Source organism: Pygoscelis adeliae, unplaced genomic scaffold (assembly GCF_000699105.1).
Source record: "Pygoscelis adeliae isolate BGI_AS28 unplaced genomic scaffold, ASM69910v1 Scaffold340, whole genome shotgun sequence".
Lineage (NCBI taxonomy): Eukaryota > Metazoa > Chordata > Aves > Sphenisciformes > Spheniscidae > Pygoscelis > Pygoscelis adeliae.
Window position 1 is genome coordinate 232,434 of NW_008823883.1, and position 17,638 is coordinate 250,071.

General features: G+C 49.2%; 1 protein-coding gene across 1 annotated transcript in view; it reads left to right on the plus strand.

Moving 5' to 3' along the window:
- Positions 1-17,638, plus strand: part of ZC3H3 (zinc finger CCCH-type containing 3) — a 204,501-nt gene that overhangs the window by 160,689 nt on the left and 26,174 nt on the right. Inside the window, 3 exon segments of the mRNA XM_009334823.1 lie at positions 415-570; positions 3,209-3,278; positions 8,932-9,063. Of these exon segments, the coding sequence (XP_009333098.1) occupies positions 415-570; positions 3,209-3,278; positions 8,932-9,063 (358 nt within the window).

The following is a 17,638-nucleotide window of genomic DNA, read 5'->3' on the forward strand; positions in this document are numbered from 1 at the left end:
ATTCCTGCTCATACAGCCCAGGATGTGGTTGGCATCATCCCCGGAAGGGCACCTGGCTGACTCCTGGGTGCCTTGTTGTTCCCCAGGGTCCCCAGGTCTTCTTCTGCAGAGGTGCTTTCTAGGCAGTTGGCCACAATCTGTCCTGCTGCATGGGGTTATCACGTACCAAATGCAGATGTTTCCAGGGAGATTGGCCTCATCTTGCAGATTTTTAAAGATTCAGGGTGGAGCTGGACAAAGATAAAAAAGACCTAAGAGCTTATGGCCCAGCACGAACTTCCCAAATATCTCACTCTCTCATCAAAGTGAAACTTGGGCTCCTCTGTGATTTCAGGTGCTGTTGACCTGTCTCCTCTACATCATTGTGTTGAAGTTGGAGATGTTACCTGACCCTGTCTGTCTTTCTCTGTTTAGCCGTGCTGTTCAGCGAAGTTTGGCCATCATTCGTCAAGCCAAGCAGAAGAAAAAGAAGAAAGAATACTGTATGTACTACAACCGCTTCGGCAAGTGTAATCGCGGGGAGAGTTGCCCCTACATCCATGATCCGGAGAAAGTGGCCATCTGCACCAGGTATGGATGGACACAGCAACCGCATGCTTTGGCCCATCACAGTAGACCGGGCCATTGGTCGGCTTTGGTGCTTGCTCATGTGATATTCCCCAGGGGAACAACCCAATAATGGAGATGTAAGACCATGAGAACAGCTATTCTGGGTCAGGCCCAGGATCTGCCCAACGCTGTTGGGCTGGCAGGTACCTACAGGAGGAGGACAAGACAAGGCACAAAGAGAAAGGCTCTTTCTCCTGGCTGGGACCTCTCAGCTTCTGGCAGTGAAGCCCTGCAGCCTGGTAGCGTTTGGTTTTCAACTGCCAGAGGTTGCCACATCATCCTGTAATAGCCAGCAGTTCTTTTTTTGTGTGAATTTATTTAGTCCTTTCTTTAACACATGGTATTTATGGCAATGGGTTGCACAACTGAATTATGGACTGCATGAAAAGGGCTTCCTCAACTGGCTGCTCGAGTATTGCACTGGGCGCCTCCTCACTCGTGGTTCATGAGAAGGATGGAATAATCATTCCCTGATCACCTTCTAGGCACCATTTATAACTATATAATCTGCCCCTCTCTGTCCAAACTTCCCAGACTGGAGAATCATGGTCTATTTAATGTCTTCTGGTAATTTTTCTCTAAATTTACACAGCATTTTACACCTATTAATGCTAATAAAACATCGCACAACCAGCCTCCAAGTTAAACACACAGGTTTTGGTTGTTCTGCACAGGCTGTAGGGATTACAGAAATATTTATTTCACATTTTGGAGGTAGATATCATCACCAGGACATTTACATCTACTAAGTAACCTTCCATATTGTAGTACAGAAGCTCTAAAAACATTAAAAAAATCAGAGCAGTGTTTTAAGAATTAGTAATAAGATCAAATCAACATTTCTTAAATATAATCAGAATAATAGTCCTTGGTCATTTACTTACCGCTGTCAGGTTGAAGATGCCATCAGGGTTTGCTGGGTGGAATTTAGAGCTAAAACATTTCGCCCGTCCCCAAAGAATCCATCCGATTTGAATGTGGGTCCATCTAATTTTGTGGGTCCTGGGTAATACCTGGTGCAGATGTCGGAGTGGTGCAGATCTGAGCTGAGTGACTTGAGAGCCTGCCCTGACCATGCACCGGGTGATTTCTTCTAGCAGCATTTCTCAGATCCAGTTGGATCCATGCAACAGGTTTGAATCCTGCAGCCTGTGACGCCATGCAGCTACGAGATTTGGTCTTTTATTACAGGAGAACTGATTCATGTTGCCAGCTCATTATACCTGCCCAACAGTTGATTAAACTATATTATTAGTCGTTTTAAAAGTGTAGAAAAGCCAGCTCCACTGATGAACTCCTTGAGTAATTTCGCTGTAAAATTGCTGCTGTGCTAGAAATCATTTGGAGGTTGCACAAAGCTCAGTGGGAAACTGTATAGGAGGGAAAAGTGATTTTTTCTTTTTTAACTGATTTCACTCACTCTCACTCATTCTCCCATAACACAACGTCATGAGCACTGAGGCACATGTGTCCAAGGTATCTTGTCAGGATTACTTCTGGTGACACAGAGGAGAAGGGATGCCGCTACTGAGCCCTCACTTTGAATCCTTGGTTCTTCTTATGTTGGCGACCAAGTCTGGTTTTGGGCTGTGCTCCTTGCGTACTTTAGGAATTGCTGGTCCTTGAGGTCTTTTGGGTCTCCATCCTGCCCTGTTTCCATGAATCACTAGAGGACAACGCTGATTTACTCCCGGTCTTGTGTTTCCTTACCCTGGTGCCTTCTAGCTCCAGTCTTGTTCTTTAGCTTTCTGTTATCGTCTCTTAATTTTCTCAGTCTGCTGTTGTTTTAGGGTGTCCTTTATTTTCCAGATCTGGGCGTTCTGAGGAGGTGCATGTAGCTATGCTTTGATCGCAATCATCTGCAAACGTAGTTGAACCAGCTGGTTCTCACATCTATATGTTCCCATTTATACTTTGTTCAAACCAATCTGAATTTGATTTTATTTTTAATTAATATCTCCATGCTCAGCTCTAAATTTACCCAGATTTTATAAATAAAGCTGGGGGCATATTCTGTGCTCCAGAACCTCCCTGCAAGGTTTTGCAGCTCACATCACGTACCCCTGGAGTCTGCTTTTGGGGAGTTTGGACCAGCGCTCTTCCCATGATAACATGTCTATTTTATTAATCTGCTGTCACATTGGTACCTCCTAGGAAAACTTCTGAGTCCAAACATCCTCACGTGCTTTGGGATCTTGGTTTCTGTTGTGTGCCTGTCTCTGATCCTCCTGGTTGTTGGCCATTCACACCTGGAGGTCCTCCTGGTGCTTCATCCGGCATCTGGTGTAATCAGGGCTCTAGGAAGGACCTTTCTCCTTCTGGAAGCATCATCTCTGAACCTCATGGTACAGGCCTTGCTCTGCCTACTAATAAGCAGCCAAATAAAATGAAAGAGCAAAATCTAGCAGGAAGCATACTCTTCTAAGAGGAAAGACCTGTACCGATTTAGGGCGTGAAATGGGATTTAACAGCGAGCTCGGCAGCAGTCGTGTGTATTCACAACCTCGGGGCAACGGGGCAAGGTAGATGTTCAGTGTTTAAAACCGTGTGTTTTGCAACCCACCTCGTGCTCAACCCTCTCCTTCTGGTATATTTACAGGTTTCTCCGTGGCACGTGCAAGAAGACGGACGGGACCTGTTCGTTTTCCCACAAGGTGTCCAAAGACAAGGTCCGTATGGCTTCCCAACGAGCGCAGTGTGGCTCTACAAGCGAGTGGACCTACGCTGGTGGTTGTAGGGAAGTCTACCTCATTGAGTGCTTCCAACAGAGTTCGTTTGTAGTTTGCTTGCCAAGCTGTTCAGGCTCATGAAGGGAGAGAGGAAATGGCCTCAAGTTGCACCAGGGGAGGTTTAGATTGGATATTAGGAAAAATTTCTTCACCAAAAGGGTTGTCAAGCATTGGAACAGGCTGCCCAGGGAAGTGGTTGAGTTACCATCCCTGGAGGTATTTAAAAGACATGTAGATATGGCGCTTAGGGACATGGTTTTGTGGTGGACTTGGCAGTGTTAGGTTAACGGTTGGGCTCGGTGATCTTAAGGGTCTTTTCCAACCTAAATGATTCTATGATTCTGTGATTCTATGATTCTATGATTCTATTTGGGGCTCCATGGTTTTATATACACAGAGTGACGTGGAAAAATAATTAGGTTTTCTTTTAGTGATTATCAGTTGACAATTTAGCAGATTAACCTCCATTCAGTGGCTAGGATCTCCGGTCAGACGTAGCTTTGGAGACCTCAAGCGTTGAAGCCGAGGTGAAGTCAGTGCTGAAGTTTAAGTGTAGCTGCGGGTCCTTCGCTGAGCTGGGATGTGCTTCAAGCACGTATTTACGTTTCAGCTTTGTTGGATGGATTTGGAGGATCATTTCTCTGCTACGGACTGAGGATCACCCAGACAACAGCAGTAAGGTTAATCCCACCGGGGTATTGAAACGCCAACCAGAGCGGTGTCGCTGCGGTTTGTGGTTTGTGATCAGCTCTGGTGTCAAGGCTCCGCTGTCAGGATGGAGATGCCAGAAAGCGGGATGCAAACGACGACCGGTTTTCCTGGATTAGCCCATAAGGCTCAGTCCTTCATCATGTTGCTTGATGATTCTGCAGCCCCCCTTGGCTGTATTTCTGGCATGTCATTTGTCGAAAGCAGCTTTGTCAAAGCTTTCGCAGCTGTGCCTGGGGCACGGCAGGGACCGGAGCTCGCCTGAGCCGTGCTGGATCTTGAAGCGCTGCTTTTAATTACTCAAGCTTTGGTTATTTAGCCCATGCCCTGTGAATTGTCCTTACAGCACCTTCTTCTTCCCACTCCCTTCGAGCATCACCATCCTCCATTCCCCATCCACAGCATCATGTAGGTAATTACAGTGCAATTACTGACCTGTAAAGGATTTAACCCATGGGGCGTCGGGTCGCATCAGCATCTGGGATAGGACCTTTTCCAACAGCATTTGCCTTTGGGCATGCAGTTTTCTTGCCTCCCTTTCCCTCCGTTTGCCTAAGGCACGTTCGCTGTCAGTGGGGAGCTCATAAGTTATCCTGGCGGTGAGCTGAGTCGTTCTGAATGAGGCACAAAGCACCATATGTTTTTTACATGTATCTCTCTTCAGAGTCACTTAATCACGAGTATATAAAATAGAGAAGATAGGCTGGGGACAGCTGTACTCCCTGACTTGTGGCATGTCAAAAGAGGGATGGGGATGAGAATTGATAGAAGGAAAAAGGGCTGGTTTGGGTTTTTTTTCTTCCTATAACATATAGTTAGACTTCAGAAATAAAGAAGCCAAGAAAGAACAAAGTTTTGCAAAGGGACTGGTTGTTGGTGTATCCAGAATTGTTATAATTAATGCAGATTTGGAGAGGACATGGGGCCAGCGACTTTTTTTCACCCGAGTAAGTGATGTGCAAGTGCTCACGTCATCACGCAACCCACTGCCTGTGCCTCTGAGCCGAAGGACTGATACTCATCCAGACTGCACGGGATCATTGGCTTACATCTGTACCGGCGAGTTACATGGTATTTCAGCAGGTGCTAGAGCTTGGTTTTGGTCCCAGGGCAAGAACCTGGGTGAGACTTGGGAGTTGGAGATGGCCCAGGAGCCGTTGTGGTCGGCGGTTTGGCCGCAGCCGTGTCCACCAAAGGATGCGATGTCTGGATGCGGATGGGTTTGTGCCAGCTGGTCTCGGTACCCAGGAGTATTCCTCAGCTGGAAAGTTTAATTTGCTGGTGGAGATGTGGCCTCAGTTTCCCCTCCAGAAACACCAGTGTGTCTCGGTGCCTCAAAGAGGACTTCAAACTTTTGGCTTCTGGGCTCTGTTTTGGGTGGATAGATGGAGAATGATGGCTGCAGCGTGGCGTGGAAAACTCAACCTTTCCCCCTTAGCAGCACCTCGCCAGTTAGGAATCGGGGAAGAATAATGGTAATATCATCATGGTAACAAAACTGAATTAAAAAGGACTGGCCATACTGAAGTCTCTTGCAGAAGAACTGGTTTGCTGATGGCATTTTGGGGACAGAATCCCTGGGAAGGGGTCCCACGGGGCGCGGGTGGCCTCTGCCCGTCTCACCTTCTTCCTTAGCAGTTCACCGCTACCGAAGCATCATCTAAACCCAAGCTGAGTCATTAAATTAACAAGCCCACAAACGAAGCAGGCAGGTACCAGCTCTCTTACGTGCCTTAGAAACACATACTTGCGGAGCACGTGTTTCTGGCCATGCACGTCATTCTCCGTGGGAAAGGAAGATTATTTTTTGCAGGATTAGGCGCCCCAGGGGCGGTTCAGAGGTCTCTGCTTGCCACCTTGTCGTCAGCGCGGGCTGGAAGAGAAACAACCTCCTCTGCGGAGTTCAAGCCTATTTCAGGGTGATTTATAGCTGCGGGGATGCTGCTGCCCAAAGCGAGAGGCGACTTTGCTTTTCAACTCCTGTAGCTCACTGTTAACCCGGGTGATTACTGGCAAACGGGGCGTTAGCCTCATTTATCAGCGGCAGAGAAAGGCAGGTGAAGTCGCTCGGCAGAGGAAGGCGGCGGGTTCCCCCTGCTTGTAGGTTATTTGGACCAGATCCCACCTGCTCCTCGGATGAGGGATTGAGGGGGCGGCTTGTTTTCGGCTATTTGAGTTGGGGGTTTAAAGCGATGAATGATATTCTTTGTGTGGTTAATGATGATGTGGTGTTGGCTGGGGTTTGGGGGTTCCCAGTTTTGCTGATGCCCCGTTAGTTGACTCTCGATTTCACTTTTTGGTTATGGGGCGGAGGGGAACCCCACAAACTCCTCATCGGAGGAGCTTCAGGTTATTGTTGTCATGTATCTCACCTCGGTGGGAAGTCACCGCCGATGGGGCCCAGTGTCCGGCCCAGGAGGTGAAGAACCAAGAGCTTGGGGGGGCTTAGCTATTGCTTTGAGGACAAAACTATTGCTCAGCCTGGGGATGATCCCGTGCCTCAGTTTCCCCACTGAAAAATGGGGACAATCCCTCTGTTTTATATGGGAAGGCTGCGTGGGTTCAGCTGTTGCAGCAGCGGGGAGCTTTTCCCCATCCGAAGCAGCAAAACCTTTGCTCCAAGGTGAGGATGCTCTCTGGGGTGGAGGGCTGCTCCAGATGGGCATGATGCTTTGCAGATGCTTTCAAAAAGCCAGCTATCCCTCTGGCAATGGTAAAAGGAACCTGGAGGAGAGGGAAAGCTGATGGTTGGGGAATTTTGCTCCACAGGGGATGCAGGGCAGAGCCCTCGGCTGAGGAGCATCCGTCAAAGCGATGCACAGGGAATTTCTCCGCGACGGGGCAGAGCCACCGGTGCGTGCCGGTGATTGAGAGAAACTGGTAAATCTGAATGAATGGGTTTGTGAGTGAAGGTTAGCGAGAGGCTAGGACTCGGGCAACCGCCCGCTGCTGCTACAACAGCTTTTCCCCTTGAGGAACTCGAAAAGAATCAGCATTTTTCTCCCTAATAGAGCTTCAAAACTCTGTTGTGAGCAATTTGGAAATTCACGTTGAGTTTCGGGTTCATTAGCTGCTGGCTCCAAAGCGTGTACATAGTCAAAGCTGTCTAATATGGACGCACCGCACCAGTGCCTTGAATTAATGTTATTGTTATTTGTGTGGACGTAGTGGGGTGCAAACAAGGTTAATTGAAATGAGAGTGCTGCTTCCTCTTGATAATGGCTCAGGCTTGACAGCTAGGAGGAGTTTATTTTTGTAGAAGAGCTGCCTTTATTATCCCTTTTTATTAGAGCTAATTTGGGCTCTATATCAAAAACTACATTAAGGGAATCATTTACGGTCACACCACCACCACCAAAAAAGATAGCCCCAGAGCCCTGTCCTTTATGTTAATGTCTGCAGTTAAAAGACAATTAAAAATAAACTCTTCTCTTTTAAAGCACCCTTTGTTTTCTTTCCTCTCTGCTTCCCCCTCCTTCTCTCTATTTCTCTCTTTGCCTCAAGTGAGCCAATTTAGTTAAAACCCTAATGTGCCCTTCAGGGAAAGGGATTTTTCCAGATAGCCTCGGCCGTGGTTATTGCAGAATTGTAAATATTAGTTTGGGGATGCTCGAACCGGCGGGACTGAGATGCTGCCGGTGAACGGAGGGATCAATACTGCGCTGAGCAGTGAGGAAATCCGGCGTATAGGCGAGCAGCAAGGGATTAAGCAGGAGGAGCTGGATGGTCGTGGTGGCTTTGGGAAGCGCATGTTCCCGTCGGCAGCTGCCTAGTCGGGTCGGGAAGTTGCCTGCGGTAGCCGGTGAGTTAAGGATGCTGAAATATCGCAGCAGGCTGGTAATTTGTTTTTAATTATAACAGCTGGCAGAAGGTGAAGTTTGTGGTTTGAGGACGATGAGGATCCTTGCTCGTTCGCTTTTCCCCGTTGGCTGTTGCACTGCTAAAGCTCGGGAGCGGTGGAGCGCGGGAGCGGGGCTCTCCTCCTCCTTTCCCTCCCTCCCGGGGCATCCCTCCTGGAGCATCCCTCCTCCAGCGCACAAGGACAGGCATCATCACATCGCTCGCAGCCCTTGGGGGGTTGCCAGGCGGATGCCTTCGCGTGATGCAGCCCCCCCCCCGCAAAATGCTTGCAGAGGTGCAAGTGCTTGTTTTCCCCTTTGCCAGGACCCACCTTCTGGAGCCTTTATCTAACCACATGCTGTGCATCCTCCAGCCACCTCCATACCCATGGAAGAGCCAAACAGGGGGGGCACCCCCAGGATGCTGTTTTGGCCCTTGTGATGGCCAGAACCCCCCATGGAAGAGGGCAGCCAGGCTGGGCACAAGCCCTGCGCCGCTGTTCCCATCACAGCCGCTGCATCACCCCTTGGGAACGGTGTTCTCCGTCCTTGTCCACGTGACGGTGCGCTCGGCTTAGTGCCTTTTGCAAGCGAGGAGCCCGGGGAGCAGCTGCCCCTTCTCTCCTCTTCAAGGTTAGTTGGGAGCGTTGGCAGAAGATGAACCTGCCACGTGCACCGTGCCAGCAAAGCTCCCGTGATAGCAGAGTTTATTACGATCCCCCCATCCCTTCCCCGTGCCGTACAGAGGCAGTTTTCTTTCTGGTGGCAGTTTCATGTTTTCCACCCTCTCTCCAGCATCCTGAAGGATGCTAAGGCAAGCGTGTTCGCCCCCTGTGCATATATACACTGGGACCACGTAATATCAGGGAGCTGCGTTGCAGGAGACCAATAAAAGAGTTAAAAATACCTCTGGGATCAATGGCTGGCAAAAGGCGTGTATTTATTTTACGCATGTCACGGTTTTATTTCAGTTCTGGGTGTTGGAACGGTTCCTAATCACGAGTCGGGGGGAGCTCTAACGGGTTTCTCATCCTCTGCCCTTGCAGATGCCGGTGTGCTCCTACTTCTTGAAGGGGATCTGCAGCAACAGCAACTGCCCGTACAGCCACGTCTACGTGTCCAGGAAGGCAGAAGTATGCCAGGATTTCCTCAAAGGCTATTGCCCCATGGGAGAAAAGGTAAAAAGGGGACTGGCTCTTGGGGTCCCGGGATGGATGCACCTTTGCCGAAGCCACAAGCTGTTTTTCGTGCGAGCTACGGCACCAAAGGGAGCCCTAGAGCTGGAAGCTGCTGAACACCTGGATGTGATGAACAGCAGTCCTGTGCCTTTCCAAAGGGTTACGGGCAAAGTGGCTTGGTTGCCTTACAGGCAGGAAGAAAAAAGGAAACAAATTAAAGGCTGCAGCTTGCAAACGTTGTGCCGGTCTTTCCCCAGGAGGAGCTTCCCCGGGGGTGTCCACATTACCAGAGTCCCGTGCCTGAGCTGATAGCACCTGCCCTGAAAACTGCTCAGTTAAATAGATGAGAAGCGAAGGAAAAGGCTTATGAGTCCCTGTTTTACATAGAGAAACCACAGACATTAATGCTTATTTTGCACGCTGGCTCCGTGACGGGTTGAAACTTGAGCCTTAGATCTTGTAGCTCAGTCTTAGCAGCAAGACCGCCCTGCCTCACCTAGCCTGCAGCAATTGAGCCTCAAGCTGTGCCCGGTTATGTACCTGGGGCTTCGTGGAGCCCACCTCCAGGTCCTGGGAGCCCTCTGGTTTAGATCAATGCAGAGAAGTCCTACATGGACTTTATGTGCACCCTGGGTAGACTCGCAACCTCTTCCATGAGCTTATGGCACCCTATGTAACATGCAGAGCTTGAGAGAGAGCAGCTTTCCTGGAGCGGAGTCTGGAGCCGGCTGCCACTTGCTGGTTTCCAAAGGAATTTTAGGGCTGCTACATGCAAAAAAATGAAATTTTGAGGTTTATCCGACATCTCGTGGCTCCCCGCTTCTTTGTAAACGTCGGGAGAAGCAGGCAGCAGTAAGCTCGGTTCCTCAGTGGCGTGGAGCCACGCTGCAGGATCTCACCTTTCCTTGCTTCGTGCCTAAGGGAGAGGGTTGGCTGTGCTGGTGTTCCCCTGGGAATCAAAGCAACCATCCTATCTGACTCCTCTTTGCTGTTTTCCATTAATTTAAAAATATTTTTGCCTCTTAGTGTGAACCACTCTTTCGTTAGTAGAGCACATGGTTTTCTTTTGGGTCCCATGAAAAAGATACGGGCCGTCTTTGCTTGGTTTCTCCAGCTGCTCCAAATCTTCTCAAATTTGTGAGAGCAGCAATGCTGTCACATCAGAGTCCCCAAACAGTCGTAGTTCAGAAGGGGCAGCCTGTCAATTTGCCACCAGGTTTGAATAAAGCAAAGGTGGACTCTGAGAGTTATGGAGATGATGCTTTTCTGCAGAAGGTGAGAGCTACCAGGCTTTTCTCTTCTGGGGTGTGTTATGCGGTGGGATTTCTACTCATCCTTCGACCATTGTGGCCAGCAGGTCGAGGGAAGTAATTCTCCCCCTCTACTCCACTTCGGTGAGACCCCCCTGGAGCACTGCGTCCAGCTCTGGGGTCCCCAGCACAAGACAGACATGGACCTGTTGGAGCGGGTCCAGAGGAGGGACACGGAAATGGTCTGAGGGCTGGAACAGCTCTGCTGTGAGGACAGGCTGAGAGAGTTGGGGTTGTTCAGCCTGGAGAAGAGAAGGCTCCAGGGAGACTTCTTGTGGCCTTTCAATACCTAAAAGGGGCTTATAAGAAAGATGGGGACAGACTTTTTAGCAGGGCCTGTAGTGATAGGACAAGGGGTAATGGTTTTAAACTAAAAAAGGGTAGATTTAGACTAGATATAAGGAAGAAATTTTTTTATGCTGAGGGTGGTGAAACACTGGCACAGGTTGCCCAGAGAGGTGGTGGATGCCCCATCCCTGGAAACATTCAAGGCCAGGTTGGACGGGGCTCTGAGCAACCTGATCTAGTTGAAGATGTCCCTGCCCATGGCAGGGGGGTTGGACTAGATGACCTTTAGAGGTCCCTTCCAACCCAAACCATTCTGTGAATCTATGATTTGCTGTGCAATGTTGGCCCATCTCTATGAACCCAGCTGGAGGATGGGAGCCATCCTCTTCTCTCGGTCTGCTTCTGTCTGGGGAGTTTGCTAGTCATCTCTAGGGTGCGTTTGATATGGAAGAAAACATCACATCCATGTCCTGGCTTGGTTCAGCCGCTTCCACGAGCCGACAGCAAGCGAACCGGAGGAGACAGTGAAAGCCGCCTCCTTGAGCTGGAGACTCGAGGTACCACGCTGAAAACACAAGAGGAACTTTGCAAGCACTGCTTTAAATCGGCTCTTCGGCTGAAAAAATGAACCGCTAATGAAACAATCATTTCGTTTGCCTCGAGTCTGCCAGATTGCAGGCACCATCCCAAATACGCCTCAGCAGGCCTATGGAACGATATTATTTTATTGCATTTAATAGATAATGCGTGCTTAAGCATGGCTTTGCTTAGACTTGCTGCTCCTGGAGATTTCTAACTCCCTCGTGATTTTGGCTGCTTTTCACTGGGGAAGTTGCTGGGATGAGCAGTCAGATGCTTGGATCCATGTGCTGCTCTGGGCTGGAGCCCCAAAGGGCTCTTCTCCTCCTTTTCTCCATCCCTGTAGCTCTCATTGGCAGAGGTACAACCCAGCAAGTGAAGCCATAGGTGCTCAGCGCCCATCACCGTGGCGTCATCGTGCGAAGCATTTTCTCCCCAATGCTTTCATTAGTGAAACTTAGTGAATTCTCCCTGACGAGAATTAGCTTTCATCACCTAAACTAGTGAAATTTAGGGAGAATGCTAAACCACCAGCCTGTCCCAGAACCCAAACACAACAGCGGACGGTGCCTTCTGCAAGGCAAAGCCATCCTTTCCCGAGAAAAAACCGCCGCGGAGCAAAAAACAGGCAAAAGGAAGGGGAAAAAAGCCAAAAGTGAGAGCTTTAAGGAAAGCAGGACATCAGCAGAAGTGGAGGGAAACGCTAATAAATTAGTCTTTGCCTAATTACTTTTTGTGGCAGCGTGTGGAGGGGACTGCGTGCAGGATAAACATTTCCTCCAAAGGAAAACACAGGCATCCTGCCGCCTCCCTCCAGCACAGCGCTAGCCACGCAGGCAGGGTCCCTACAATTATTTTTAAAATATTCCAATTTAAATGAAAATATAAAAGAGATATTTAGAATATTTATTCTATTAGTAAAAGTGCTTACCATGTCACTTTTAGAGTGTCAGAAAAGCATTCTCCTACAGATGATGGATAGCAGCCTGTAATTATATATGGGGAGAAATTGCTGAGCGGGCCATATTTAACTGGGGAGGAGAAATACCAGCTTGGGCCATTAAGGGTTAATTTTATTCTCTAAATAATATAAAAAGTGCTGAGTCCATGCCTTTGCTCAAAGTAGAAAGTCCTCAAATGGACCCCGGAGAGTTTATAATATTCTACTGAATCAAGTAAAAATGTTAACCTTGCTTCATAAAACGATGGCTTGTTAAAGATGCGCAGTCCCTTTTCTTTTGAATAATTTAGGACGGGAGTAAATCTTCTCTCGTTCTGCCTTTCCCTGTCCGAGGAACGTCGAGAGTCGTCTGCCTGAGGTCTGAACTGCAAAAGGCGCAGTCGGCAAAGGTGCGCGACACCGGCGTAGCATCCTCAGAGGATAAACTCAAACGAGGATGGCTGGTAATTGGGAGTTTCGGTTCTTTTGTGCCGGGGTTGGCACACTGGGCTCGTCTCCCAGTTGTGTTTTCCTCTCCGCGCTCCCCTGAAGAAGCACAATTTCTGATTTTTACCAGACCTTCATAAAAAATGTCCATTATTATCCATAATTTATGGCATGTCCTTGGCAGTGTCTCCTCTTACGTACTTTCTAGAACATCTTCCAGGATGCTCAGGCCAAGTTGATCAGCCTTTGACCATCATAACTCCTACTGCACAAGGTCTTTTTACAAACGATGCTGGGACCGGCCTGCTCTGGCTTCATCAGGAGCTTAGAATAAGTGAGAAAGCTTTAATTTTGCATTCCCAAGTCCCTTTTTCAGGAACGTAGACTGTAGAGGGTAAAGGTCCCTCCACCCTTGGGGAGAGGTGGCAGCTCCTCTACAAGAGCGTGACCACGTTCTTCATTAAGGGAATGTTATCCCCAGTATTAATCGTTTCCAGGAGGGAGCTGGTAGCAGAGCCAGGACCTTGATTTCCAGCATTCTCACCAGTTCCTCGGTCGTGGTTTGGGAAGTTTCTCCAACCCGTGTGCACTCACGTGGACCTACAGCTTCCTAAAGGGAGTGGAGGAACCTGCAAGTTCAGCTTGGTGAAGCAGTCAGTGAAATACGGCTCCAAATAGCTCTGCTGCCTGAATCATCTCTAAACACAACGTCATACGTGTCTTAGCTAAAGCCACGAAGTGATGCCCACCATAGAAATCTCCCTGCCACCTTGTCTGGAGCCTGACCTTCTCCGGCACCATGAAACGGTCACGCTGGGTGAGGCTGGTCCCTCTGGGCTGGTCACCTGCACTGGAGGAAGCCCGAAGGGGGAAGTGGGAAGAGAGGAAGAAACGGGGCTTCTTGCAGGTGCTCCCCAGGGTTTTCCGAAGATGTTTTAATGAGCTGCTCTACGGTAAAAGCTCCTCTCTGGTTCCCCGTCCCTCCTCCCATACGGGTCCTTGTGCCTGCGTCTTGGCTTGGGGCGTGGGTTCACCAGGAGAGGATGGGGTGAGGCTGATGGGCACAAGGGATGAGGTAGCACCAGCGAGCAGAGCCGTGGTGGCATGTCCCCCGAGGCTAGGGAGAAGCAGGAGGAGACGTGGTCATGAGCAGGCTGCATGGCCAGCGAGCCTGGAGGAGAGATGCTTGGCTTGTCCGAGAGGCGATTTCTCTGCCAAGCTGAGAAATTTCTCTGCCTTGCTGCGCCCACGCTTGGCCCGTGAAATAACACCCAAATAATATTGAATAATAGGAAATAATAGTTGACCCAAAGGAGCTCGTAGGGTGATAACATGCATTGCACGTCGGGCTGCTGTTCTAATATTTGATGGCTAACCGTGGGCTGAGATCTCTGCGTGGCTGAGACCTTGGACCTGGGAATTACGGCAAGCACTTGCCTTACATCCATAGACAACCCTAAGGAGCAGGTGCCTTGAGATTTGCTTTACAGGCACAAAACACGACTTATTGGGGTATAGACTGTATTTGTAAGAATCGCGGCTAGGGTAGGTTTTGGTGCTGGCGTCCTCCAGCCCTTGCAGCATGTCAGAGCAAAGGCAAGCGAGTCAGCCTGGTCCCCTCTAACTGCTGCATCTGTAAAATTGTTTTGTATTAAATAAGCTTTTCCCCCATGGTGTACATTAGCGAGCGTGCCGCATTAAATACCTATCTTCATATTGTTTCCATCAGCTGCCTTGAAGCCTGTGGGTAAATTGTTCCCCCGTGGGAACTGTTAAGCGGGAAGACACAGTGAGATTAAACAATGAGGCTACTGTGAAAACGGACGGGGAGATGTACTGGAATAAATCATGGGGAAGCGGGGATTGTGTGCTCTGGTGTTTGCTGGCAACCCATTGTTCCCGGGGACCCCGACCGACACGACCAACCCCATCCCTGCCGATGAAGCTTGACCAGGGGACCTGCTGTCACAGCAGGGATGCTCGTGGTTGACCCGTGGCTGAAACTGCCCGTTGGTCTCCTAAAATCCGTCTTTTCGGTCCTACTGAGTTGCTCGGCCAACAGCCTTTCACCACGGCTTGGATTTGCACCTTATCCACGTAAAATATCGGCAACGCTCATGCTAGCAGGGGTAGGTCTGGTTAGCATGCCCTGCCTGAGGAAGTGCTGCTTCCTTGGGAAAAATAATTTTCCGCCCCCAGGTGTAGTGTGGTGTTTTCACAGTGGCAGCTGCTTGATTTTTCTGTAGAAAATTCAAATGCGGGGACTTTTTCTTAGCTGATGCCTTGTTCTCGTTTGCGTTTCTCTGGTCTCATGACATGTTAGGTTGGTTATTTTCTTCTTTTCTGGCGGAAGTTTAACAGGTTCCCACCATATACTTGTTTCGTGTGTCTGATACATTAAATTTAACACAATTCTGGTCTTTTGGAAAAACCATGTGAGCTGTGTTAGCTAACAGTTAAATGTCTTCGGGGTTTTCTCTTAATTATCCAGTGCTCGGTTCACGATGGAGAGTGGCAGCCTGGGGTCCTTGTTCCCCTTAATCTGTTATCACAGAGAGGTGAAGATCAACGCTGTTCATATTGCATGTTCTCAGCTGTTTTTTGTTGCCTGCTGGCTAAACCAGCATTTTTCTTGTCTCACAGCCAACAGCCATCAGATGTTGGTCTTTCTGGGTCTTTTTTCCCCCTCCTTTGGTTCCAGGTTGATCCCAAGCCAGCTTTGCCTTTTCCTTGAGCACATGCAGTCATTGAGGAACCTACCTATCCATGTTCCTGCAGGTAGTTGCTGGCTGATTCCCAGCTCTGTAATTACACTCCACCTCCATGTTTCATAGAATCATAGGATGGTTTGGGTTGGAAGGGACCTTTAAAGATCATCTAGTCCAACCCCCCTGTCATGAGCAGGGACATCTCCCAATAGATCGGGTTGCTCAGAGCCCCGTCCAACCCGACCTTGAATGTTTCCAGGGATGGGGCATCCACCACGTCTCTGGGCAACCTGGTCCAGTGTCTCACCACCCTCAGTGTAAAAAATTTGTTCCTCGTGTCAAATCTAAACCTACCATCTTTCGTTTTAAAACCGTTGTCCCTTGTCCTGTCACTACGGGCCCTGGTAAAAAGTCTCTCCATCTTTCTTATAAGTCCCCTTTCTATACTGAAAGACCACAGTAAGGTCCTCACAGAGCCTCCTCTTCTCCAGGCTTCTCCAACCACAGCTCTCTCAGCCTTTCTTCCTAGGAGAGGTGTTCCAGCCTGCTGATCATCCTGGACTTCTGTCCCAGGTGGTCATGGTGTCCACCACAGCACCCGTCACATATGGCGTGGAGGTAAAGGACAGTGACTTTCCTCTTCCCGCAGTGTCAAGAGACTGTGACAGCAAAAAGCTTGCAGGTGCTTAATGACGGAAGCTTCTTGAGTCTAGCAAGTGTAAGAATCACAGTGAATTGTTAAGCTGCGTATAAATCCTTTAAGAATAATTTCTTTGCTTCTCCATCCTGCTGTTCTGATCGGTTGTGCTCCTTCTCCCCAAGGTCCTCACTGCTGTTGGGCTAGCGGTGGGACGGGAGCTGCTCTATGCTCCCTGCTGCCATTTCAGAGCTCCAACTTCTGCCTCAGAGGAGAAGCACGTGGACAAATCTCTGGATGAAAAGTCCATCAAGGGTTGTTAAACATCTTCTGGCTGTGGAAATCCTGAAGGCCCAGACTGCTCCTTGATCTTGTCCCTCCAAAACTGGTAGCCACTGGCCGTGGCTAGAGGGGATCTGGGAGAGGTTTTGGATGTGTTGGAGGTTGTGAAGGGAAGCACCCCAACTTTGCAGACAGCCTTCCCCTTTCCCTCCAGGTGTGCTAGCATCAAGAGAGGCCATGATTTGGGTCTGCGTTTCTTCCAGATCAGTTTTCTGGGTGGCAGCCTCGTACCTGTGGGTCTTCAGCATTGCATCAGTGGGTCAGCGAAGGTTTGCTCCTCTCCTGGAGGCCCTTCAGATACTGTGTGAGACCTTAAGCAGCTCCTTCATGCGTGATTGTTTGGCCCATGCTTTTAGTTTGGGACTGACTAAGAGGTTTCAAATGCAGATGATTTTTCTTTCAGATCGCCCCAGGGCTGATGCCTGGAGACAACCAGCTGTGGCAGGAGCAGATTTCCTGGCTCAAAGCGCTCATCTCCAATCTCCATGACGTTGTTATGCTGAATTAGATCCAATCAAGCTGAGAAGCTCCTCCATGCCCAGCTACCAGGGGGGCTGTTTGAAGTGCAAGGAGTCTTAATATAAAACCTCTCCTCTCGATAGTAGCATGGGGAGGGATACGGGGAAGGCTAAGCTTTGAGCCATCCTAAATTTTCAATATCTTGGCTGTACCTCCATCTTATTCCTTTTATGATCCTATCACAACTGCTTCCAGTTTCCTCTCCCCTTTGATTCAGAGAGAGCTGGTGGTGGCGGGACATGCTCGTGGCGTTGGATAGGGAAGGACAGGATCTTGTAGGTATGCAGGATCTGGCTGGACCTGAGCAGAGGGGCTGTGGGGGAATGGTTATGGACCTCTCAACACGATGAAGGGCTGCCCAGGGGGCAACTGGGGGGGATGTTCATTAAAGTTGTAAATCAGTGAAGCAAGTGAGCTGGTCAAAGGGTGGACAAGAGGAAGGGGAGAAAGACTTGCATGATTTTGCTGCTTATAGACAGATCCCTTTTCTCTTCCATCTCGGTGAAATCTTTAAAGATGACCCACATGGGGATGGGCTTGCTGAGCCCCGATGTCCTGTTCCATAACTTCTTGTCATCAAACACGTCCTGCACTGGGGATAAAACTCACTCCGTCTTCTATCAGAAGAATCAAACCTCAAACAGATTTAACCACCTGCATTCATGAAAGTTGGGTGTTAGGGTCTGGACATCAGCAAATTGCTTCTTCTAAAGAGATGATCCGTTTTATACACTTTCAGCGGGAGAGCATGTTGAGGAGTTGTCACGTTAAAACATCTCGGCAGCTTCTCCTCCCCCTTCTTGCT